Consider the following 26,853-nt stretch of genomic DNA (forward strand, 5'->3'; position numbering starts at 1 on the left):
AGATTGCTTTTTCTTAATGATGTGACATTAATATAACAAGGTTGTGTTTAGATATTGAATTAAATTGAGATGAATTAAGTTATTTATAAATAATAGTGAGTTGAGAAGATGTAATGAGTTTTATAGAGCTTACTTAAAATTGAATCTAGATGTGTTTGAATGTTAAGATAAATTTAGAGATATTTATGAAAAATTAAAAAAGATTGTGAGTCCTACTTATAAAGAAGTATTGAGTTAAAAAAAATTATAAATTTCTCATATAAATAAATTTTAAATTGAGATAAATTTAATAATTTAATAATTAATATTAAAATTAATTTAAAATTAAATTAAATTAAATTAATCTCATTTTAATCATACAATCAAGTGAGCCTTAGAACTCACTGCAGTATGTACGAGAAGTCTCGTGGGTTTCTGTGCGTGCATGACAGGTCCATGGCTGTGCTTCTTTATTGCGTAGGGAAAGACATATTCGCCTTCAAAAATTTTATGTGTAGTCTTTTTTGTGCATTCTTTTGTGCACTCTAATGATATGATTGGTTGGATATTAAAAAAAAATTAATCCAGCCAATCATATCAATGGAATGTACAAAAAGTACGCGAAAGTGACTGTATCTAGTATTGCTCATTGGCCTCTTCCCCTATACTCTTTTTTGGAGGTAAAAAAAAAAAAAAAAAAAAAAAAGAAAAAGAAAAACGAAGTTCTCATTACATTAATTCGAGGCGGACACTCGGGCTAAATGGCCCGGCATATTTTCAATACTCATGGACTCATGGCCAGCCACAATCAATCAGCTTTTAACATACCATCCAAATTTCTACTAGAGTGAAGGATCGCACACACCTACGACCTGTTTGGTGGGTGCCGCCAATAAAGAGAGCAGCGAGCGGTGGCTGCGATGCAAGTAGATCTGATTCCGTTGTAGCCTTCTTGTAGTGGCCGAAATGGTGAACAGAGGGTCTTCCCACAACAGGACTTTAGCTATCAGATTTCTCCCACGAAAACCGTCGCCTTATGTTCTCACACTTTACATTATATCTCTTTTTGCTTTCTCCATCTTCGTCTTTCTGTTCTATACGAGGAGTATCTTGGAGGAAGACGAGCGAAAACCGCTTTTATTTGGAGAATTGCAATCAGAGCAGGTATGACGTTGTTTCAACCTTTCTGTTTTGGTGGTTTTGAGCTCTGTGTTTTGCTTCTGGTGATGTAACTTTTTATGGGTAGTTGGGGTTTTTGCAGTTTTGCCGATTTTTTGATTTGATCTTTGCATTTCCATTCTGGGTTTCCTTTTTTCGTTGCTATAATCGTATGGATATTTTTTTTTTTTTTTTGTTTTGCCTTTTCTTTTTCTTTCTTCTTCTTCTTCTTCTTCTTCTTCTTCTTCTTCTTCTTTTTAATTATGTTTACATGTGTTTGATTATTGGTTACGGCGAAGTCTATGGATACTTGGATTTGCTTCTGAGATAGATCCGAAATTGGAGATTTTGAGCATGGATATCGATACTCACTCGGTTGAAATGGCAACTATTCTTAAAAGAGATTATAAAAGTAATTAACTAATTGAAATATTTACGAGAAGAGAACTGGAGCTTGGCTTTTGCTGTTTGATAGGATAAATTGAAGAATAAATAAAACGTGTGATAAGCATATTAGACTATTAGTGTGATTCCTACAGTTACAGTTTTCAAGGTTCTTCAACTTGTACCTTGACACGTATACTAAAAGCTCGGAAAGTGATTTACAAGTTTGGAATGTGGTGGTGGTTTTGGCAAAAGAAAGAAGCTTCCCTTTGAAGGGTTAAAGGGCTTTGAAATGATTGAATAAGCTTCCCTTTGAAGGGTTAAAGAAATGATTGGGGAAGAAAGACTCTTGGAGGTTTTTCTTTTGTTGGTAAAAGGACTCTTGGATGTTAAAGAGAAGTTGAGGAAGGAAACACTTGGTGATTGGAAAGGACAATCCCAATTGAAGAAATCTGTTAGAGACAAAAATCAAGGGGCTTCTAGAGGGGATAAATGTATAATTTTTGTAAGGGTGCCCAATTCACTTAGAAGGAATAATTCCATTGATTCTTTGTTTGTTAATGGCACACTTTGATCCTTTGAAGATTATTAATCACATTGTGCATAAAATTGCACAATTTGCACATGGAACAATTCACTTAGAGACCTAAGTTGGATGGAATTTCCCTTCGCTTGAGGAGGTCGATGTTAGGAATGATAAAAGAAAAAAAAAAAAAAAAAAAGCAAAATTGGAAGCAATCACACACAACACAAGACTTACGTGGTTCGGCAATGTGCCTACGTCCACAGAGCTGCAGATGATTTTATCAAATGATAATTAAGGATGCAGTGCGGCGGCTGTACAACGGTTTAGTACAATATATGGTAAACTCTAATTAGCAGGTTGAGTCGGATTAAGAGCCAAGAAAGGTTAAAAAATTTTCCCGAACAACGAGACTTGTCCATGATTGCTCCAATTTGGGCTGTCAAGGGCACGTAATTAATATGTGGGGTGATATTATTAACCGTGCTAACCTTGGTATGAAAGTTATGCGTGAAGGTAATGCTCATAATTTCCCTCTAGACTTAGCTGCTGTCGAATCTCCATCTACAAATTGATAAGACTTCAGTCCTAGCATATACAAGTTATTGAAAATAAAGGAGCAATAATCAACTTCTTGTTCTATAAAGAGGATTGGTATTACTCCTTTATTCTCTTCCTTGTGTATCTTATCTCAGAGAATAAAGGTAAGTTTGATTAATAGAATGGCAGAAATTTAAATCTCCATGTAATTTGTAATACCCAGGCCTTGTTGAAAATCCCCTCAAAAAATTGCAAACAGATACTTGTCAAGTTGGGTTATCAAACCGGACTGCACACAAACAAAACAATACTCTATACAAAGAAGCCCAACAGTTGAGGCCTTGTGGTTGGACAATACTTTTGAGGAAAACAAGTTGTGGGAGGTAGTGTCATGAATGGTGGTAAGGCATGGGGTTCAGAAGGTTATTCTACGGCCATTTTTCCAAGTATGTTGGGATGTAGCAAAGGATGGTGTCGTTAAAGTGTGTTGAGATTTTCCTATGCAGGGCAACTTCGAAAGAACCTTAATGTTACTTTCATGGCCCTTATGCCAAAAGATCAAAGTTATTGCATATAGAATGAAATTGGTGTCATCTCCAACTCTCAAAATGCATATGTAACCAAAAGGCAAATACTTGACTCAGTTAACTACCAATGAATGTCTTAATTGTAGATTGAGATTGTGGGAGTCAGGACTGTTATGTAAATTGGACATTGAAAATGCTTATGAGCATGAAATTAGTATTATCAAAGTTTCAACAAAGCATTATTGGGGAAATGATTGTGGAGGTATCATAGTGAAGGAGAGGGCTTATGGAGAGAGTGATAAAGTCCAAGTATGGGAGTCTTCGCGCGCGCACACGCGGGGTGTTTTGGGGGGGTTGGGGGTTGGTGCTCTAACAAAGTCAGGGGTGCACATTGAGTGGAATTGTGGAAAAACATAAGAGCTGTTTGGGACAGATTTTCTCAATTTTTCAGAGTTATAATTGGAAGCGGCAACAGTGTTTTATTTTGGCGCGATGTTTGGTGCGGGGACATGGCTCTTAAGCAGGTGTTTCCTATGCTTTACCAAATTGCATGTGATAAAGAGGTTGTTATGGCTGATTTATTGTTACGTTCTAATGGTGCCGTTCATTGGAATTTGAGATTTTCAAAAGCGGCTCAAGATTGAGAGTTGGACATGTTTTCTGGTTTTTTTGACTCATTATATGCTATATCAATTGGAAATGAGATGAGGGATAGGCTGTCGTGGAATCCAAGTGGAAATAAAAAAATTCTTGGTGCAATCCTTTTATTCGGCTCTCTTGGGTTTATCCAATGGTCATAGCTATCCTTGGAAGGCTATTTGGAAGTGCAGGGTACCTTCCAGAATTGCATTCTTTGTCTGGATAGCATCTATTGGGTGGATACTTACCTCGGATAACTTGAGAAAACGTGGGTTCATTATTTCGGATTGGTGTTATATGTGTAAGTGTGATGGGGAATTAGTTGATCATCTCTTATTACACTGTGAAGTGGCCCGGTGTTTATGGTATGAAGTTTTTAATGGGATAGGGGTGGCATGGGTCATGCCTAGAAGTGTTCGGGATCTTATGTGCTGTTGGAAAGGTATCCTGGGAAATGCTCAAATTGCTGCAGTGTGGAGAATGATACCTCACTGCATTATGTGGTGTGTGTGGTTGGAGAGAAACAAGAGGTGTTTCGAAGATATGGAGCACTCTATGGCTGAACTGAAACATTTTTTCTACAGTACACTGCTTTCCTGGGCTTCGGCCATTATTTGTAACACCAATAATCTCCATACTTTGCTTGTAACTCTCACTAGTACTTAGTTGTAACCTGGCTTGTTCTTTGTATACCTCTAGTGTACTCAGGTTATGCCTCTTTTATTAATGAAACTTACTTTTACCTATCAAAAAAACAGTTGTAACTAATGTACATCAAATCCCTAGGGGTTGGCTCAAGTGGTAAAAAATCTTGGTTTTGGTGGTATGCTTCCTCCAGGGCTAAGATTCAAATCCTTTTAGGTGTAAACAATTTCTAGGGTCATCGGATTGGGAGAACTTCCCCTTGAATTACCCAAGGTGTACCAGGAAACTCGTTGTCGAGGGTCTATGCACTCCCAGGATTAGTGACTTTGTGCCAAAAAAAAAAACTAAATCATTTTAGGCGGGGAAGAAAGAAACGACAAATTTACATAGTGCCAGTCTTTGTGAGCAACCCCCGCCCCTGCCCCCCCCCACCCCCCGCGGTGGGGGAACCCAATAAAAGACAAGGAACAGAATGTGCTTACTAGAGAAAGATGCTAACTCTGCAGGTACTGCTCTGGGAACTTGAAAATTATAAATTATAAATTATAATGTGACTTTATTGTTCTTTGTACTATTCCTTCCTTATTGACATGTTTGCTACTTAATTCATCATTCCAAGACAGTGTAAAAAGTTAAATTTCACCTAATAAGTATCATAAAAAACTTTTATGATACTAAGCTGCCATGATTTTAATGGCCTAAGCTGCCATGATTTTCTTGCTTCTGTTTCTAGTTCTTAAATAGGTGTATGTTCATGTATACCTCCAGTGTACCTGGGCTATGCCCATCTTTATCTTAATGAAGCTTTTATTACTTATCAAAAATAAATAAAAAACTTTTTTCTCATGAAGTGGATATGGCCGAAATAATGTAAATGTGATGCATTTTCCATAATCTTCAACAGCCGTTACAAATTTTACAAACTGATTTTGGGAAAGATTTTGTACAAGTTTTGCCTTTTGTTTAATAAATATGAATAACTCTTCTGTCCTCCACTTCCAATGATGCAGATTCCCGAAGAAAAACTTTGGGATTCTCCTTTCGGCTATGGACTACACCCATGTGTCAAGCCTACTTCTAAATATAAAGGTTACACTTACATGATATTTTCATACTCTCTCTCTCTCTCTCTCTCTCTCTAGGATGGAAAATGTTTGTTTGCTCCTCTTAAGTTTACTCTTTTACTGACTTATAAAAAAAAAAGTTTACTCTCTTTTACTCTCTTGACGTATGTAGATGAAATTTTTACTCTTAAAACCATGGCTCTTGTATTTGTTCCTGTCAAGTGTATGGTAGTTTCTTGGTTATGCCAGAGCAGATCTCTCTTCCCATACTTCAAATTCTTCAGTCACAGTGAATGAATCAGTGTCTCTGAATTTTCTTTCACTATGCCAGTTGCCCAAGGATCAGAGCACTATATAACTGTTCGAAGTAATGGAGGACTAAATCAAATGCGCACTGGTGTAAGTTACTGACCTTTATATATCCTGCACTTTTTTCCCTCTGTCTCCACTTGTGTGTTAAGTCATACGTTTTGGCTGTTGTTTAAAATTAGAAAAATATTGTGTGTTAAGATAGCTCCTCTTGCTGAACATGGTGTTTTTGTGGACATACTTCATGGATAGTGTGTCCAACTTATAAATCAATGCAAGAATTCAGATCATGTTTTTTTTTTTTTTTTTTGATAGGGGAATTCAGATCTTGTTAATGGTTAGTTCTACCCCTATACCTATTGTAGAATTTATTGTGCTGTTGGGGCTTAATTGAACATATTTCCATTTTTCCCAAAATTTCATGTCTTCCAAAAAGGATTGGATGTCCGTGTGGAGTTCCTCATGCCAGTTTTGTGAAAGCAAATGTTGACCTGGAATTGAAACCTTGCATTGCGAAAATATCCTAATATTTCTCTGTGAGGCACTTTATGCTTTGGTTCTGTTATTCGAAACTACCTTTTGGATGCATGTGTTTGGTTCTTACTTTTTAGCTGAACCATCATCCTGAATGGGCCCATAATTGTTTCGATAATTATAACTGATATGATATATCTGCATCTGTGCTGGATCTGAATTCTAAAACTGATGTTTACTTACATTTTTTTTTTATGAATAAACAAGTTGTATTAATCAAAAACAGATGGAACTGATGTTTACTTACATTGCTGGCTCCATCTGTCTTAATGGCATCATGTAATGTATTTATGTATGCAAAAGCTATGTAAGAGACTTTGTCGGTAGTAAACTATATTGCCACTCTGTATGAGAAGACATAAAAGCCTGTGGTTGTACAATAACTCCTTTGAAAGTTTGAATATTTAAAATTAACTGATGTTTGATCTATAGAGGTTTTTAATACATTATTGGAATCAGTTAGTTATGTAAGTGGTTTGTCTTAGTTTAACCCAATCTATGCTTTATATAGTTTGTCAATTGAATTTCAGCTGCAATTCTTTGTTTTTTTGAAGATATCTGACATGGTTGCTGTTGCACGCATCATGAATGCTACCCTAGTCATTCCTCAACTAGATAAGCGTTCATTCTGGCAAGACTCTAGGTAGTCATTAGAATTATTTTTCCGTTTTCAGCACTTTGGATTTTCGTGGTACCTTTATTTCTCTCTTTTCTTTTCTTACACATTCTTCTGTCATGTATCCCCAATGCACAGTACTTTTTCAGATATATTTGATGAGCTTCATTTCATTGAAGCCTTAAAAGGAGACATCAGGGTTGTGAAGGAGCTCCCGAAGAAGTTGGAAACCATTCCTCGGGCTCGGAAGCATTTCACTTCCTGGTCTGGCATGGGTTACTATGAAGAGCGGACACAATTATGGAAGGAATATCAGGTATGTAGAATATTTGTTTGTAGGATTCGATATTTTTTCCCGGTCAAGATCTGGTTCTGGAGTGATGAAATTACCTTACTTTTGAAAGGTTCCTGCTGCTGAGCTTGGTGCCACTGATGATTGTTGCTAGGGGAAATTACCAATTCTTTTCCCGTTTCCATCTTTTTTTTTAGGGGAATTTTTACTCATAGAAGTGAAGAAGGCTTTTATAGTCATGTTCATGCTTATATATAAAAAAGAAGTGATCCTATGCTTTCTAGGGACAGTACACTTTAGAGGAGTTAGTCAACCATGGGGTAGGAAACCTTATTCTGTTTGATTGTTGAGGGTACAAGAATTCCCTCAACAAAGGGGATGTTATCTACCTTTTTCTTATTCAGTCTAATTAGATTTCTAACTGAAACAATCCTTTTTCTCTATTTAATTTTGGATCTTGAATTGCGGCTTCTTGAGGAGTGGTTATGACGTTATGCTTCTGAAAGGGAGAGTTTTTGGCATTTGGTGGTGGATGAGAAATATGGTCAGAAATTCCCTGTTTCCCTCCACTTCTGCAGGAAATACAAAATTCCCTGGATTTTGAAGTGGAGTTATGCTAAGAAAAATGATATCCTTGTTCACAATTGGTTCGTCAAGTGGTGGGATAGATTTCCTCATACCCAAGCATGTCCCATTATTGTTAATTGTGAAGTATTTGGGTTGGGATTGTGGAGTTAAATACGGTATACAAAATTATAGCTACAGGAGTGTAAGTTTGCTGAATTCATGGATGATTAATGAGTGCATATGTGCAGGTAGTTCATGTTGCAAAATCAGATTCTCGACTCGCAAACAATGATTTGCCTCTTGATATGCAGAGGTTGAGATGTCGTGCTCTATATCATGCACTCCGGTTCTCTCCCCCAATCGAGAGCCTGGGAAAGGTTTGAATTGCTGATTCTTTTGTACTTTTCCTGTGATTGGAAGTCTGGATCCCAGGCTCTAAGAATTAGTTTATTGCATTAAGTACTGATGGTGAAACAACTGGTCTGAGATTTAGATTGGATTGCTCACAAATTTTGAAATGGTTATTGTACTTTTGAAATCATGCTACTGCTACTGTTTAAAACCATGCAACAAATACATACGTCCACAGTGAACATGATTGCGGGTTTATTTTCCATATCTGTATTGATTCATTTAAGAGGTCTCCTATGGGGCTTCCTGTTAAATTAGGTTCTGAGCATGCATGATGGTGACACCGCAGAAGCTGGTGGAGCGGCTGAGAGCACGAGGAGGAAGATACATAGCTCTTCATCTGAGATATGAGAAAGACATGTTGTCTTTTACTGGTTGTACTTATGGTTTGACTGATGCAGAATCTGAAGAGCTGAGAATTATGAGGTGAGAAAATTACTCAGTTGTGTGTTTTGCATGCATTCGTGCATGCCAGCATGCACACATATTAAGTATGGACATAAACACACATACGCTTGCAATCACCCTTGCATGTTAGGTACATAGGCAACCTTCTAGCCTCTTGTATATGTATCACCATGTAGGTGCACTCAATGGTATTATTATTCAGAGAGAAAAATTAGAGCGATGGATTGCATCCTCTATATGCCCTTCAGTTATAAGTGCCGCTTTTGTGGAAAAAATCTTGCTTTGGTAATAAAATAAACTAGAAGGGATTAAAAAAATCCACAGGGATGATTATGCTGTTTGGCTGATTGTTCTTTCCCTCTCAGGGAGACTACAAACCATTGGAAGGTCAAAGTGATAAACTCTACAGAACAGAGAATTGGAGGCTTTTGTCCACTAACACCCAAAGAGGTCGGGATATTTCTTCGGGCTCTTGGTTATCCTCAATCAACATTAATTTATATTGCGGCTGGAGAAATTTATGGTGGTAATACTCACCTTTCGGAGCTAACGTCCAGCTTCCCAAACATAGCTTTCAAGGTTTGTTAACAAATTGTAGTTTAACTGCTTAGGAAAATTAGTTTGGTGCCACCAATTCTGTGAGTATGATGAAATGGCGGCTGTATTGGTGGCAGGAAACACTTGCAACCCAGGAAGAATTGGAAGCATTCAATAATCATGCGTCTCAAAATGCAGCTCTTGATTACATTATCTCTGTAGAGAGTGATGTGTTTGTCCCATCATATTCTGGTAATATGGCACGAGCTGTCGAGGGGCACCGTAGATATCTAGGCCACCGCAAGACAATCACACCTGACAGGTAGTAATCAGTCGAAGAACCTATCGTAGGGACTTGTCCAGGAACTGTTTCTCATATCTTATTTCCCTTCTTTTATCCACTACATCTTCAGGAAAGGACTAGTCGAAGTTTTCGATAAGCTGGAAACTGGGGAGCTTAAAGAAGGATCCGCATTGTCTTTTCTTGTTCGCCAGATGCATGAGAACAGGTAATATAAAAGAACATGTATGCTATAGCTTTATGACGGGATTGTTAACTGGGAATTAAATATCCCCATTGTATTTTTCAAACACAAGTTAGCTCTGTTAATGGTGCTGCTCATTACTAACAGTAACATCACCAAATTAAAGAGTAGTTTTTTTTAGCCTCTAATTACGTATTTGCTTTATGGAATTGACCTAGTATAACAAGATTTTACAAGCTATGTAGAACCAAAGAACTTCTATATTTTTCTTCACCAAAATTGTAGGCAAGGAGCTCCAAGGAAAAGAAGAGGTTCACTGCCAGGAATTAAAGGCCGAGCACGTTTCAGGACTGAAGAATCCTTTTATGAAAATCCATACCCTGAATGTATATGTAGTTCAAAAAGGCAGCTTCAAATGACATAATGCCCTGACAGTGCTATTTTGGGTTCACTTAACCCTTAATTTAATCATTCTTATCAATGCCAAGCTCTGTTTTTTTTTTGGGGGGGGGGGTGGGGGAATGGGGTTTAATTACACTTTTCATTCACAAATTGTTACCTATTTTTGTCATTTTTCACTTCAATTGGATCCTAAATTATTTATTTTCTTTCATTTTACCCAATCGATTAAAATGTGACTCTTAAAATAAATGAGTCAAGCAATATTAACTGTCAGTCTTGAATAGAAGATAATTTGATTTCAAAAGTAAATTTTAAAATTTGAATTTTATAAATTAAATTATATCACAGGGATGATATGTGGTGTATAGGCCTTAAAATATCGTTGTTCTTGTCTAAAAGATAGTTGCTATACCGTCCCAATAGAAACGACTTGTCGATTCCTCTCCTCATCTATATCAAAAGAAAAGTTTAAACAAAACAACCAAATTAGTGGAAGTATATAAATGAATCGAAATTTCCAATTCAATAAGCAAGAATTACAAATCAAATTTTGTGTTGTGTTTTTCTTTTGAATTTTGAAGCTCTGATGTTGTACTGGGTAATGATATTTTTATTACCCGTTACTACCTATCTATTATCCAAAATCTATCTTAAAAAAATGAAAAAAAATTATTATTTATTAATGGAATTCATTTTTATACCAAAAAATAAAAAAACCTTGAATGTAATTTGTCTATTTGGGACTAGTATTTAATAATTGTAATTGTTCAAAAAGATTAGGACTGGGTTACTATGCTGCCTAGCTTTTACTGACGGCCGTGTCATCCAGTTTAATTTTTTTTTTTAAATTTTTTTCACATTTTTTAATATATTTAAATATTTTTAAAAAATAAAGAAGTATATCAATATATTTAAAATTACTTTTTTAATCATTAAATAAAAAAAAAAAAAATTTGCCAAGTAACACACTTGAATGGTATCGCCGGGCGGCAAAGTAGCATTATGCAAAAAGATATAGTGATGAATTGTTATATGGTTTTATGTCTCCTCAAAATCTCTAATTCGATTTGTTCGTTTGACAGCAACACGCGCCGCTTTTGTCCACTCTCTCAAGGAACCAACAAGAAAAACTCAGGCGCAGGCGCTTGTACTAGATAGAACTCCGAAGTTCCGAACATCTTCTCTGCTATTTTCTCACCCTGGAAGCAGAGAGAAAGAAGAAGAAATAGAGAAAGACACCCGCTTTTTTGATGGTAGAATATGAAAACCCACCTCTCGAATCCTGTTGATTCCATTCAACTCCTAAAGCCCTTATACCCCTCTAAAACCCTTCTCACCCAGTACCCACATTTCTTATCCTTTTGCGCACCTTGTAAAACCCATGTATATAGAACCAAATTACGCATCAAGAATCTGCCAGTCCTAATTGACCAGAGGAAGCTCAGAATTAGTGCCTTTAGAGCTTCGGGGTCGGACTCAGTTATAGGATCCACCAAGGCAGAGGAAGACGACGAGTCCGCTCAGCTATTCGAGGTTTTGCTATCAAATTTCAACTTTTATGGGTTTATTGAGTAATGAGAAAATCGACTGTAGCCAAGCTAAGTTGAAGTAGGCTTAATTGAACTGGTTATGAAATTTGATGTTTTTCTGCTTGACTACTTATACTGCGTTCATGCGTAATTCTGGAATTTGTCACGTGAATGGAGATATAGGTGTTTGTGAATTCGCTCTCTTTCCAAGTACTAAAAATTCGTAATTTCTATGATTTAAACCACTCACGTGTCCATGGGAATACGAATATATCAATCTAAAGAGTATGCAAAAAATGTGTGAATCGTATTATTTTAATATTTAGTTTTTTGGTGCCGCAGATTTTCTGGAAAACAACTATTTCAGAGTTTGTAGTCCCTGACGTTTCTTAATTCATGTTTTGAGAAAAATCCGATACCCATTTGGCTATATATATAACGCATTGGGATTTCTCGATTTCTAAAACTTTTCAGTCTTGTAATGTTTCAGAAATTGAAGGATGCAGAGAGGCAACGGATAAATAAGTTGGAAGAGCTTGAGAACAAGGCCAATATGCAGCTAGAGAGGCAGCTTGTCATGGCCTCGTATTGGAGCAGGGCGTTGTTGAGTATTCGCGGAAAGTTGAAAGGAACAGAGTGGGATCCTGAGAACTCACACAGGATTGAATTTAGTGATTTCTGGAGACTTCTGAACTCAAACAATGTCCAGTTCTTGGAGTACTCAAATTATGGTCAAACAATATCAGGTTGCGCTTTTTTCTTAACTGCTATTATTTTAATATCAAATCTTAAAACTTTTTGGCTTGTCATTTTAATGGGTGAGCTTTAATTCCTACTAATTGGTATAAAGACCAATTCACTTATGAAAGGACTTTTATGTTATGATTCAAAAAATATCCATAATGTCCACAGTGATGGTTTCATTAATTTTAAATTGTGGTCTAAGCATGGATTTTTCCTGAGTTCCTTCAACCAGATTATTTCTGTATGGATGAAATTACTCAGAGACGTTTAACTGGATAAACTGACAATAGTTTTTTCCCTTAAAAATCAGAGCATGGTTAGGGTTAGAGCCTGATGCGGTTTATAACTTAGGATTAGGGTCACCCAGATAGGTTTATAACTAAAGTGATATCTAATGGACCAAATCTATGACAATTGTTGGAGTGTTGAATGTTGACTATGCAGTCTGTGGAGTAGCATCTTTGAGTTTTGAAACTTAGAATTCAAGATCATGGTCTTTTCTCTATAGTTTTCCAAAATGGCACCATTTCACTTGTTCCTTCTCCTTTTGGTTGTTTGATGTGCATGTGCATATTAATTCTCTGCTTTGATGATTTGGCATCATTGCCAATGTTACTTTAAAAAACTCAGTTGCATTATCCAAGTGCTACATCTGGTCTAATAATATTATGCCGGTAGATATTGTTATTTGAGCAATTCATTGTGGTGTTTTGGTTGGCTTAGCCTCTAAAAACATTTTTATTGTTCTTCCATCCCTTGATGGTAACTGTAAATGCCAGTTGATTACCTAGAACTTAGTAACTAGTCATGCATCATCTTTAATTCCTTGATATCTTCTGCTCATAATATACCTATTTTCACAGTGATCCTGCCATACTACAGAGACGGAAAAATGGAAGGAATAGATGGGAATTCAAAGAAAGATATTATTTTTCGGCGTCATGCGGTGGACCGTATGCCAATTGATTGTTGGAATGATGTTTGGCACAAGTTGCATCAGCAAATAGTAAATGTTGATGTTTTTAATCTGAACTTGGTACCAGCGGAAGTGTACTCAACTGTTGCAACCACAGTCATATGGTCCATGCGGCTTGCCCTATCTATTGTCTTATATCTCTGGATTGATAGCATAATGAGGCCGATTTATGCAAAGTTAATACCCTGTGATTTGGGAACTCCCAGCAAAAGTACCAGGCTGCCGCTTGAGCGTCGTGCACTTGGATCATTGGGCAAGAGTCGGTAAGTTGAGATTGATTTCTTGGTAACTTGGTCGTTGGAAAATTAATCTGTTTCTTTTTGTATATGAATAACATTAAAGTTCAGTCAATTGTTTCCATTCTTTTTGTACATGAGAACTTCAAGTACCACATTTTGTATTTTTTTCCTCTCTTGGCCATGCATTAAATTAGTGTGTTTGATGCTATTGTAATATATTTGAGTTTTTGAGAAATGCTCGTGCATCTTCCTTGGTAACATATGCACTATTAATTTCAGTCATTTTGTTTTTCTTTGTAGAGTTGATTTTTTAGTCACCTGCTTGCTAAAAGCCAAATCTCTGTACTTAATTAAGAAATGGTAGGCATTTTTTGTGAGTGGGCAGAGGGTGAGTGAGTTGTTTTTTCCTTGAAAATCTGAAAAATCAAAGCAATGAATTAATTAAAATCAGTTTCAGATATAAGGGGCTGAGGAAAGAGGTGTTTCAGAGACAAGTTTGATGCTAAATATGGTGTGGCCTTACTATCTTTGACTCTTTGAGCATTTTGAAGCATACATAGTTGAGATTTATTGTTTAAGTTTCAACCTACCAGCATGCTTCTCTTTGGATCTTGATTTTATTGAGATGCTTTTTTACGGCTGAGCCAGGGAGCAAAGACCAAGGAAATTCATTAGGGAAATCTGGTTCTCCTAAAGATTCTTTTAACTAAGAATGTAGCTATTGATAAGATATTGACTATGGATATATTACGCTCCAGAATATGTAGGTCCCTATTGATGTGTGCCATGCAAACTGGACTTGAAGGTGTTCTACCACTCTTAAAAAAAGTTCAATTACCAGTAGAAACAGATGCTTCTTTGATAAATCAAAGCCTTGGATGTTGTGTCATTGGAGTTCTTGCATAGATCATGACCACCTTGCATAGAAATTATTGTTAATATCACTTTTCATTTGAAAAGTGAACCAGACACATTCATGTTGTGAAGATGTCTGAAGAAATGATTTTTGCCCCAAAATTCCATGGATCTAACTTTTAGCTACGTTTACCCCAGGGCAAAATTTATATCAGCAGAAGAGACTACAGGTGTTACATTTGATGATTTTGCTGGCCAGGAATATATAAAAAGGGAACTACAGGAGATTGTACGGATTTTAAAAAATGATGAAGAGTTCCAAGACAAAGGGATCTATAGCCCAAAGGGCGTACTTCTTCATGGCCCTCCTGGAACCGGTAAAACATTGTTGGCTAAAGCTATTGCTGGTGAAGCAGGACTTCCTTTCTTTGCAGCAAATGGCACTGATTTTGTTGAGGTGAGGCATGATTTTTCTTAGCGTTTAGGGTTATGTAAAATGGCCCATCATAGCTGTCACTTCAGAACTATTGTGGCTTCAAATGATAAAGGCCATATTTGAAATTTAATTGGTTCACCATAGCTTCTGAGTTCAGTCCAGGCACATCTCTTCTAATATAATGGAGTGGCTGAAAATATGGAACCATCAGTCCATCTGATCCTGAAAGTATAATGCTTGGACTCAAAACCATATGAAAAGTTAAAATTTGGCAGTTTTTAAACCAAAAGTATTTTGAAAATAAATCTTGATTTTGCAGCCAAGAACATGGCAATAGATATTGGTCTCCCTAATGTGAACAGGAAATAAATAGTTCTAAAATTGTGTATAGAATGATAAATATATCAGTGGGCATATACTTTATTGTTATCTTGAGTTAGTTTGCAATGCTTCAAAATTCATTTGAGGTTCCTTTGATTGGCTGATATGCTTCCATGAAGCCTAATTTGCCTTCCTCGCTTGTTAGATTTGCTTCAATCTTCTCCATATTATTGTGATTCTTAGCTCCTTCACCAAAACTATTCATCGCATCTTCTATTTATTTTTGTTTTATGGTCATTGAAATGAGCATTTACCAACCTGCATGCTAACTGCACTAATCATCTTTATTTTGGTTGAGTTTTTTTTTTTTTTTTTTTTTCCCCTCTGTTGGAGTTTGAACAAGAATTGGCTGACTGATTAGCTTTTCCAGATGTTTGTTGGTGTGGCAGCATCTCGTGTTAAGGATCTTTTTGCTAGTGCCAGATCATTTGCACCTTCCATTATTTTTATTGATGAGATAGATGCTATTGGTAGCAAGCGTGGTGGACCTGATATTGGTGGGGTAAGATAATTTAATTTAAGCACATGGTTACTAACATCACCAATCCGTAGTTGTGTTTTCTATTATGTTTTCTTTAATGCTGTTTCAAATATAAAACAAAATGTATAGTTGCTTGTGTGAACATCGTTGCTTTGTATTTAAATTTTTTATGCATATTCTTCTTTACTCTGGAAATTCTGGGTCATGGTTGGCTAGAGAGGGGCTTGTCCTTGAAAATGTATTGTAACACTTAATTGGTAATCTTCAATTCCTGCAAGGGCCTGATTTACGTCCACAATAGATATGATATTCTGGAATTTTAAGCCATATAAATAGGCTTCTTTTTCCAAGTACAGAGAAAGCTACATGACTCTTTCTCAATGGCTACATCATTATATGAAGCTATGTTAGTGGAAAATCCAGATTTGAGTTTTGTGTATGCAATATCATGTTAACCTCAGAATCTACTAATGGTTTTGCTTATGCTTGCTCTTATTTTTCGTAGTCACAGACCTTAGTTACGTCAGTAGAATGTGTAACATTATAAAGCTCCAGACTGCGTTCATATCCTTGCATGTGTAATTTGGATAGGGATATCCTGTACAGGAGCTTCATGCCAGTAGACCAGTAAAGGATAAGGATATCCTGTAAAGGATATGAAGAACAGTTCAAGGCACTCCTTATTGCCATTGAGACGGGACACCAAAAAGGGGGAACAGGGGTGAAGGAAAATAGGGAGTTAAAGAGGCTTACTTGGTCTCTCAATTATGAAGGTAGAGAGGGGAGCGTGAGTAGGGTGCGTCATGGAGGAAGGGCTGGATTAGTTGATTAATGTTGCCTAAAATCCTGACATGGAATGTAAGAGGGCTGAATGACATCAATAAACGCCTTCAAATAAGATCATTACTTAGGCAATGGAAGGTAGATATCATATGTTTGCAGGAAACTAAATTGAAACAAATCACAAGAAGAACCATTCAGAGTATTTGGGGTTGCCAATATGTAGGATGGGTGTATTTACCTTCGGATGGGGCGTCGGGGGGAATATTGGTCATGTGGGACAAAAGAGTGGTAGAGAATATTGATGAGTTTGTGGGAGAATATTCTGTGGGTTGCTTGTTTAAAAATTCAGAAGATGGTTTTGAGTGGGCTTTTGCTGGGGTATATGGTCCTAATTTAGAGGGTGAACAGAGGTTACTTTACAGGTTTATGCTCATGGTGGGAGATGCCATGGTGCATAGGGGGGGACTTTAATGTGACAAGATTTCCAAGTGAAAGGTCGGGAGAGGGTTGGCAAAATCATGCTATGGGGGAATTCTCAGATTTCATTTCAAAGTTGGGACTCATGGACATACCTCTCTTGGGAGGTGGATATACTTGGTCTAGCAACAACGCCTGGTCAAGAATAGATAGATTCCTTATATCTCCTTCATGGGAGATACAATATCCAGACTCTTGTCAAAAAAGACTCACTCGGTTATGCTCAGACCATTTTCCTATTTTGTTAGATTGTGGGGGAATACCGGAGGGCAAACGGCCCTTTAAATTTGAGAATATGTGGTTAAAATCCGAAGGATTTGTGGAGTTGGTCAGGCAATGGTGGAATTCGTATCAAATGCAGGGCACTCCGAGCAAGGTATTGGCGGGAAAGTTGAAGGCCTTAAAGAGGGACTTGAAGACTTGGAATGAACAGGTATTCGGTAATGTAGAAGCAAAGAAGAAATCCTTGTTTCAAGAGCTACAAAGTTTAGAGGGTGTGGAAAATGAGGAAGGTCGAAAAGGGCAAGTAGTTACAGAATTAGAAAGGTTGATATTAATGGAGGAGATTCCAAGGGCTTTGTGGCTAAGGGAGGGAGATAGATCTACAAAGTTTTTTCACCGAGTGGCAAACTCCCATAGAAGGTTCAATACAATCGAGTCCATGAACATTGATGGCGAGGTAGTTTCTGATCAAGCAAAAATCAAAGACTATGTGGCTGGACATTTTGAGCATTTGTTGGAAGAACCGTTTGCATGGAGGCCTACAGTAGATGGGTTAGCTTTTGATACCATTGATTGTCTTATTATGACTTGGTTAGAAAGACCATTTGAAGAAGTTGAGGTACATCAAGTCATCAAGAAATTAAACAAAGACAAAGCTCCGGGGCCGGATGGTTTTACTATGGCATTTTTTCAGACTTGTTGGGAGGTGGTAAGAGAGGACATTATGCTGGTTTTCCGGGAGTTCTTTACTTTTGGTAAATTTGAGAAGAGTTTAAATACTACCTTCATAGCACTCATCCCCAAAAAACCGGGTGCAAGAGAGGCACAGGATTTCAGGCCTATTAGTCTAGTGGGCAGTGTGTATAAGATTCTTGCAAAAGTCATGGCCAACAGAATCAGTACGGTCTTGGATAAGATCATTTCGAAGTCTCAAAATGCATTTGTACGAGGAAGGCAAATACTGGACTCGGTTTTGGCAGCCAATGAATGTTTGGACAGCAGGCTTAAGTCAAAGATCCCATTTATTTTGTGTAAATTGGATATGGAGAAGGCCTATGATCATGTCAATTGGAACTTTTTGCTCTATCTTTTGGGAAGGTGTGGTTTTGGGGAAAAATGGAAGGGATGGATACGTCATTGTATTTCTACAGCTTGATTTTCAGTTTTGGTAAATGGTGAACCTGTGAGTTTCTTTAATAGTTCGCGGGGGCTATGACAAGGCGACCCACTATCTCCTTTACTTTTTGTGATCGTGATGGAGGCCCTAAGTCAGATGGTGTCGGCCGCTGTAGCAGGTGGTTTCTTCTCAGGATTCTCAGTGGGCAATGGGCCTATTACTATTTCTCATCTTTTATTTGCAGATGATACGCTGCTGTTATGTGATGATAATGTGGCACATATTCAATCCTTGAAGGCCATTTTAAGATGTTTCGGAGCGGCTTCCGGTTTAAAGATAAATCTAGCGAAGACAGAAATGGCGGCAGTGGGGGATGTAGGTAATATTCAGGGGCTGGCCAGTATTTTGGGGTGTGGGGTCTCCTCGTTGCCAATGAAGTATCTTGGGCTCCCTTTGGGGGCATCTTTCAAAGCGAAGACAATTTGGGAGGAGGTGCTAGAAAAATTAGAACGTAGGTTGGCTAGGTGGAAAAGATTATATTTGTCCAAGGGGGGGAGGATAACACTTATCAAGAGCACTTATCTAATCTTCCCACTTATTTCTTGTCTCTATTTCCCCTTCTAACTACCATTGCCTCCAAGATTGAAAAATTACAATGGGACTTTTTGTGGAAGGCATAGGAGATGAGTTTAAATTTCATTTAGTTGGATGGGAAAAGGTGTGCACACCTTTGCGTGTGGGTGGTTTGGGGGTCCATAATGTGAGGCCGTTTAATCAGGCCTTACTTGGGAAATGGTTGTGGAGGTATAATTACGAGAAGGAAGCACTATGGAAAGGGGTGATTGATGCAAAGTATGGAAGTGTTAGGGGAGATTGGTACTCTAATGAGGAAAGGGGGGCACATGGTGTGGGGTTATGGAAGTATATAAGAAAAGGGTGGGGGGTATTCTCTAGCAACACCAGGCTAGGTATGGGGAATGGCCAGAGAATCAGCTTTTGGAATGATGTATGGGTGGGTGATACAGCTCTTAAGGAGGCTTACCCTGATATTTTCAGCATTGCGAGGGAAAAAGATGCGAATGGGGCAGACTTGTGGGGTACTACACATGATACTCAAGTGTGGAACATAAATCTCACTAGAGAGGCTCATGACTGGGAAGTAAGCATGCTGGTAGAGTTTTTTAACCTACTTCATAACATCTCCCCTAATGCTTTAATTGATGATAAGCTGGTTTGGTGTGCATCTCGGAAAGGAAAATTCTCGGTAGGCTCTTATTATGCGATTCTTGCAGCCTCACCTTTGCCTAACTTCCCGTGGAAGAGTATATGGAGGAGTAAAGCACCTCCCAAGGTGGCATTCTTTGGCTGGACAGCAGCCCTTGGGAAGATCTTAACCATTGATAATTTAAGAAGACGCGGTCTTGTAATGATGGATTGGTGCTGTATGTGCAAAAAGAGTGGGGAAACAGTAGATCATCTCCTCCTACATTGTGATTTTGCTAGGGACACTTGGAATCATTTCTTTAGCAGGATGGGGTTAGCATGGACAATGCCGGGAAGGGTAGCTGAATTATTGGCAAGTTGAAGAGGGATATCTGGGACAGAGCAGATTGCAGCACTATGGAAAATGGCCCCCATCTGTATCTTATGGTGCATCTAGAGTGAACGAAACAATAGGCTTTTTGAGGACCAGGAAAGATCTATAGAAGTATTTAGGGGTTTTTTATGGAAGACTTTATTTTTGTGGGCCATGGCTTTAGAGTTCAATGGTCTCAGCTTCCATGATTTCCTTGTAACTTTTTCTACCTCTTAAAACGGTGTATTCACATGTATACTTCCAGTGTACCTGGCTTATGCCTTCTTCTCATTAATAAAATTTAATATTACTTATAAAAAAAAAAAAAAGTTTTCATAGTCACAGACCTTAGTTACGTCAGTAGAATGTGTAACATTATAAAGCTCCAGACTGCCTTCATATCCTTGCATGTGTAATTTGCTTTGAACATATAGGGTGGTGCAGAAAGGGAACAGGGCCTGCTTCAGATACTGACTGAGTTGGATGGATTTAAAGTTTCCACATCACAAGTATGCTTTGTATCTTCTCCTGGAATGGAAAGAAAAGATTGTCTGGTTTTGACTGCCATATTCTGCATTGTTAGGTGCTGGTCATAGGTGCAACGAATAGATTGGATATTCTTGATCCTGCTCTCTTGAGGAAGGGTCGTTTTGACAAGATCATAAGAGTTGGTTTGCCATCAAAAGATGGTAGGCTTGCCATATTAAAGGTATTTTTGCTCAATATGTTTATTCCATTGTTGGAGTGAAGAACACAACTGTTGCAAAACTGGGATTTTTAAAAGCAGGAAAAAAACCAAAGAAGTTAAAATTCTAGCTTTCTTGATATTTCGTAGCAGTGGCATCAATCCCATCCTAAAATTGTCCATGCCGGCAGGTATTACTCATTATAATTTTTATAGACTGGGCCTACAAAAATTATGTGTGTTGGTTGTAGATACATACATACATATAAATATATATATATATTAGCTAGAAAGATAAATAAGTAAAGAACAAATTAATGTATGAACCTCTTACAATCAGAACGTAATTGATAATGATGACTTGATGCATCTTACTTGCTTTATATGTTTGAATGGGTTATCTATCAATAACCAATTTTGTTTACCAATAAAAAAAATGTTTGAATGTGTTATCTTTTATCTTTGTTGTATTACAGTCGGTTTAAGTTACTTTTTGAGTAATACATTAACAAAGAAAGAGCTGTACAGTAGCGTGGTCTGGTGCCCCGTTCGTTGTCTGTTTACTTAATTTATATTTTGTGCAATACAGGTGCATGCTAGAAATAAGTATTTTCGTTCTGAGGGAGAAAAGGAAGCTCTCCTTCAGGAGATTGCAGATCTTACAGATGATTTTACTGGGGCAGAGTTGCAGAATATACTGTGATAAATTTTTAGTCCATATATCCATTCTCAATTCAACGCTAGAAGATAGAGTCTGACACTTTCTTCAATTGAATGACAGGAATGAAGCTGGAATATTGACTGCCCGTAAGGATTTAGATTACATTGGACAAGAAGAGCTGCTAGAGGCTTTGAAAAGGGTCTGTTGTGGCTCCCTATCTCTTACTGGAAAAGATTAAGCCCTTTTGCTTGGACATGTGATTAATGCATTTTCACTTCTCTGTATATTTAACGAGTTGCAGCAAAAGGGCACATTTGAAACAGGCCAAGAAGATAGTAGAGAAATTCCAGAGGAATTAAAACTGAGATTGGCGTACAGAGAAGCAGCAGTTGCTGTTCTTGCATGCTACTTCCCAGATTCCTATCGGCCTTTCACTGAGGTCATTTTCATGTCATCTCATTTGTTCAAAGGTTCCCCATCTTGATAGAGTATAAACAAAATTTTGCAAATGGCTTCTGCAGACAGATATAAAATCCATTCGTAGCCAGCCAAATATGCAGTATGCTGAAATTTCAGGAAGAGTTTTCTTAAGAAAATTAGATTATGTGAACTCAATTGTGCGTGCATGTGCTCGTAAGTAACAAAATATTACCTTGTTTTGCATAATCATCTTCGATATCTCCCTGCAGCTTTTGTTTTTCTTGCTCATTATTTCTGAGATTTTGTTCCAAATATGTTGCATGCTTCTTTTTCCTTTTATTTAATAGAACGAATTGATGTATTATCTTGAGTATGGCTTCAGTTGAGTTCAAAGAAGTATGAACTTGTATTTGATGGACAGGAAATTTTGTTGATTATCAAATTCTTTCATGAAAAACCTATGCATCCCTTTGGGTGTGTTTCAATGCATTTTTAAGGAATGCGGTGAATGTAGTTGGGTGACAAATATGGTCACTGAAATTGGTTTTTTGCCCTGTTGGGGGGGTGGGGATTTAAAATGATTTTTTCCTGAATTCCGTTGACTACTACCGCGTGATTGACAGCTGTAGTGTATGCTGGGTGGACTCTCTCCTCCATTGGGCTAGATAATGAGTTAATTGTTAATTGGGATGAATTATTGAGACTGGGAAAACAAAAAAGGAAGCATGAGAGGGCTCTATCAGAAGTCATAATCCCACCAACACTATTTTGATTCAACCCATGGCATGTCAGAAGCCTATAGGTCTTTGGCCATGTGAGCTCACGTGTGTTAGAAGCTGACATGTCAAGTTGGGTTGAGATTCCAGGTCGATCTTGAGCACCCCTTTTCACACATGTTTTACTAGGTCTGATTTTATAAACCATTGGAAAGAGGTTCAAAACCTTCACAGTAAGCATACAAACTATATTTTACGTTACCATATTGCCAACTTTTTGGGGTATAGATTGTATGAAGTTTTGGTTTTGGATTGCATGGTTATTGATTTACCAGCGCACATAGCAAGTCTATGGCACCTGTATAGTGAATTTACTATTTAGGCCTGAAGAATTTTAACCGCAAGTGTAGTTACTTCATCATGTACAGAAAAAGTACGTGTATGTTCAATTAATTTTGTGGATTTCTTAATGGTTTGCCATGAGATCATATTCTTAGCAGGTGTTTCTATGTGATTTAACCAATCCTGATTACTGAAGAACAGTGATTCGCTGAATATGCTATTCATGTGTTTATTTCGATTTTCTTACTTAACAAAAAAAAAAATTGTTTATTTTGATTTTGGTTTTAATAAATGTGATTATGTCTCACTGATGGCCCCAATGTTTAGCAAGAGTAATTGAGGAGGAGATGTTTGGGGTTGACAATGTGTGTTGGATCTCTGGAAAGGCTACATTAGAGGCTTCAAAGCGCACGGAATTCTTGATTCTACAGACAGGAATGACAGCATTTGGGAAAGCATACTACAGGAATCAAGGTGATCTTGTGCCAAATGTACGTTGAAAGATCAACTCATAAAACTCCAATTGTGTGTGTGTATTATTTTGGAACAAGATCTTTTCTGGAGTACATATGTAATATCAGTTACTTTTCATCGCTATAACAGCTTGCTGCCAAACTTGAAGCACTTAGAGATGAATACATGCGTTACGCTGTGGAAAAATGCTCATCAGTCTTGAGAGAATACCATTCAGCCGTAGAGACAATCACAGGTCATGTTAATTTCTGATTCGTTTACTAGTTAATTGAACAATGCCTTGCATTTGGTTGTCAGTTGAACGTGTTAAATTATCAGTTGTTCCAAAATCCCGAGTTGATAGGAAGGGGTGAATTCAATGTTTAATTATATTCTAGTACTCCCCTCACACCGGAGTCAGAACTTTCCCTTAATACGTATGCTCAATATGTGGAATATTCAACTAAAATGGATATAAAGTGTGGAATCAAAATTCGAACTCAGACCTATTGCTCTTATACTATTTTGAATGATCAATTATCCCAAAAACTTAAGTTAATTAAAAGTAGTGAATGGGATCATTTAGTTTATACTATGAGAAAATTGTAGTCATTTGTGTTGTTAAGCTCAAATGTTTGATTGAATTTCAGTTTAATGTTATAGCTGGTGCTGATAGGCTGCTTGTTTTCATGTTGGGCAGATGTTTTACTTGAGAAGGGAGAGATTAAAGCTGGAGAAATTTGGGACATATATAATAGGGCTCCACGAATACCGCAGGTATTTCTTGAGTTCAGGAAAAGATTACTGATTGTCATATTGTGCTGGTCGTCATCACATCCAAGTAGAATTCATGTTTAGTACATTCAGTATTCGTACATTTAATGTTATTCCATGGTATAGATGTTAAGTTTATAATTTTTGTAATCCTTGCTGCCTTAAGTACTCTGCGATAATTACTTATCCAAAAAAAAAAAAAAAAAGTACTCTGCGATAATCTATTATCAATCACTCTATGTCAGTTTCTTTAGGATCCTAGGATTTTAAAAATCTCCAACTATCAGAACTTCTTTTGTGATACTTTTTGTATAGTTTTTCATGGTCAGGGCTAGGAAGAGATGTGTGGTATATTACATATATGAAGTGAGAAGCAATGACAATTTAGTTGTTACAGATTTTCTGTATAAGGTTTTGTATGGTTTATGGTTGCATATTCAGTTACTAGTTGCAGGTGGACGGTGAAGTTTGGGGGATATTTTTGCAGAAAAAGTGGAGCATAAAAGCTATGTATTTGGTCCAAAATTAAAAATAACACCCCCCCTCCCCCCACAAAAAAAAAAAAAAAAACTTGTGTATATATATGCGGGCGTGCACACACACACACATATTTTGGAATTTGTGAATAAATTCCTAAACCATTGCGACATGGCCATTGACAGGTATGCATCAAATAACATGGTCACAGTTATTTTCAGATTTTCAGACTAGAGCAATGATTGTTACTTTAGAGGCAGCTTTGCATTTTAATATTCTTTGAACCTGCCGTGGGCTTGCTATGGCAATGATGCTGCCTTAGATTATTCTTCTAACTTGCATACATTATACGGCTTTGTATTTTTGGGTCAAATTATGTGAAAGTTCCTGAGGTCAAAACTCCTTTGCTACATGTTCAGCCAGCTGTAAATCCGGCTGATGAATATGGAGCCCTAATTTATGCTGGACGATGGGGAATCCATGGGATTACACTGCCTGGAAGGGTTACATTTGCACCTGGAAATGTTGGATATTCAACTTTTGGTGCTCCCCGCCCAATGGAGGTATGTGAAAAAGTATACTTGAGTTCTATGCTTTCATACGTTAACATAGTGCCAGCTTGTAACACTCATCTCAATCTTTGCGCAGACCCAAGTCATTAGTGATGAAACTTGGAAGCTAATAGATGGTATCTGGGATAAAAGGGTTGAGGAAATAAGAGCTGAAGCCTCAATGGATGTCGAAGAAGACGAAGAAAACCCACAACTTTTGATGGCTAGCCATTTCCTTTGAAAGTAAACAATTTTTTCCTGGTTTGTATGCAAATTCTTCTTGTGTAAATTTTAGTTTTGTTAGTCACTACTCCCACCATCCCAATTACACATTGCTTTCCTCTACGGGACGTCCCAAAATTCATGTTCACGTTCAAAAAATGGAAGATCTTCAATTTACATTTTCTTGAAAAGCAAACAAGATTTTTATTGAACTCATCTTCGCCTCTAATATGAAGTACATTATGCTTAACTCACTATATTTTTACGTTTTTGTTAAGTGTCTCATGTTGAACCAAGATAAGTTGGGATGGAGAGGGTACCCTTAGCTCCCTTTTTTTTTCTTTTTTTTTTTTTTCTCTTTTACCTTGAGGGTAGGGGCACAGCCCTACATTTTAATTTTGAGTAATGCTACTCAACCTCTCCAACCTCCACACGCCACATTTTTTAAAATTTTAAAATTTTTAATGTTTTTAATTTTTTTTTTTTTTGAGTTTATTCTTCTTAAATTAATTGAATTCTTCTATTCATTATCCATATATTAAATATTTGATAAAAGAAAAATAATAATTAAAAAAAAATATGGTGTGTGGAGGTTGTGTGAATAATAAGAGATTGTGTAGCTTTTTTTGTTAATTTTGGACTTTGCGCAAAGCCAAAGGTAGCTGCCACTGACTAGGGTGTGAAAGAGCCCCGGGCTCCTTTTCCTTGAGGGGATATGTAATGAAGGGAAACAAAGATAAAGCTTCTTCCTCACTTTTATTATTATTATTATTTTGATAGGTAGTTTTAATGCGTTTATTAACCATAGGTTGCCAACCTCTTTCGTGCACAGGGGGTGACCAGCCTACATCACTCCAACCCAGAGAGTGAATGAGGTAGTTGAGGCTGCATTTCCTCGCTCTTTCTTTACCTTTGTTTTCTTCTTTTCTTAATATCCCATATTTCTATGGTTCATGAAGACTTTTATGAACCAACTTTGAGCAAGTCAGTGCAGTCTTCATCAGTTTAAAAGCTTATATATTTCTGTGTTCTTTGATGAGCAGTGTTTGGCTGGTGTCTGTTATTCAATAAGGGTATGGCTAATTTTCTTTAGATATGACAAGGTCTTGAAGATTGATTCATCCTCAGAGATTCGGGCCAGAGGTGTGGTGCAACCAAGTGGTTGAGTTCCTTAAAAAATAGTCACTTTTGTTATTCATCATATTATATAACTGCACTCCTCTGTCATCCATGATTTTTTCCTTTTACTCTTCTATTTTTCTTTGTTGGGGGGTGCACAAGATTTTCATTTATTATTAATCTTTTTTCTGATTTTGAAGCCAATTAGTTTATGGCGATATCAATTGACACCAATTCCAGTAACTCCTAAATCAGGCGGTCTGTTACATACACATGTATCCTTTTATGTTTTGCATATACTTTCCCATTTCTAACCATTTGAGTCATGCTCTAGAAACAATATAATTTCCCTTTGTTTTTCGCCAAGGGTGTTGGCAGTTTGCCCCTTGGTAGTCCTTGGACACGTGCAGTTTCTTCGGTTTGTCACGAATTCATTTAAACAGGTTTTAGTTGCCTGAGAAAACTCAAGTGAAAAATAGAATAGTAATATTGAAAAAATAATACTAGATCCCCCGCTGGGTTTTATTTTTTTTTTATTTTTTTTTATTTTTCTTAGTGGTTAAGAAAAAAGTATTTAATATTATTGTAAATTTTTTA

At 37.1% G+C, this 26,853-nt stretch overlaps 2 protein-coding genes across 6 annotated transcripts; both read left to right on the top strand.

Moving 5' to 3' along the window:
- The first annotated feature begins 728 nt into the window (after positions 1-728).
- Positions 729-11,338, top strand: LOC122303405 (O-fucosyltransferase 38). 2 transcript variants are annotated; one of them, XM_043115183.1, is made up of 11 exons: positions 729-1,143; positions 5,406-5,484; positions 5,791-5,858; positions 6,857-6,945; positions 7,057-7,234; positions 8,026-8,154; positions 8,478-8,614; positions 8,962-9,175; positions 9,271-9,455; positions 9,547-9,642; positions 11,103-11,338. In XM_043115183.1, the coding sequence occupies exons 1-11, from the start codon at positions 946-948 to the stop codon at positions 11,176-11,178; spliced, it is 1,449 nt and encodes a 482-aa protein (XP_042971117.1). In that variant the 5' UTR covers positions 729-945; the 3' UTR covers positions 11,179-11,338. The 2 variants fall into 2 exon arrangements, with proteins under 2 accessions (XP_042971117.1, XP_042971115.1); XM_043115181.1 differs by lacking the exon at positions 11,103-11,338 and adding an exon at positions 9,904-10,105 and having other exon boundaries at positions 730-1,143.
- LOC122303401 (probable inactive ATP-dependent zinc metalloprotease FTSHI 4, chloroplastic) lies at positions 11,281-26,573 on the top strand. Of its 4 annotated transcripts, none has more exons than XR_006240667.1 (18): positions 11,281-11,553; positions 12,040-12,295; positions 13,157-13,532; positions 14,562-14,820; positions 15,551-15,682; positions 20,271-20,345; positions 20,420-20,545; positions 21,111-21,220; positions 21,303-21,381; positions 21,484-21,621; positions 21,704-21,815; positions 22,988-23,151; positions 23,264-23,369; positions 23,814-23,890; positions 24,784-24,927; positions 25,013-25,176; positions 25,946-26,012; positions 26,181-26,573. XR_006240667.1 is itself a non-coding variant. In XM_043115178.1 (18 exons), exons 1-16 carry the CDS (start codon positions 11,281-11,283, stop codon positions 25,154-25,156), a joined length of 2,571 nt encoding a protein of 856 aa, XP_042971112.1. In that variant the 3' UTR covers positions 25,157-25,158; positions 25,970-26,012; positions 26,181-26,573. The 4 variants fall into 4 exon arrangements, 1 of the variants encoding a protein (XP_042971112.1); XR_006240665.1 differs by having other exon boundaries at positions 25,970-26,012; XR_006240666.1 differs by having other exon boundaries at positions 25,013-25,158.
- Positions 26,574-26,853: the final 280 nt, after the last annotated feature.

The sequence above is a fragment of the Carya illinoinensis genome, chromosome 3 (genome assembly GCF_018687715.1).
Source record: "Carya illinoinensis cultivar Pawnee chromosome 3, C.illinoinensisPawnee_v1, whole genome shotgun sequence".
Classification (NCBI taxonomy): domain Eukaryota; kingdom Viridiplantae; phylum Streptophyta; class Magnoliopsida; order Fagales; family Juglandaceae; genus Carya; species Carya illinoinensis.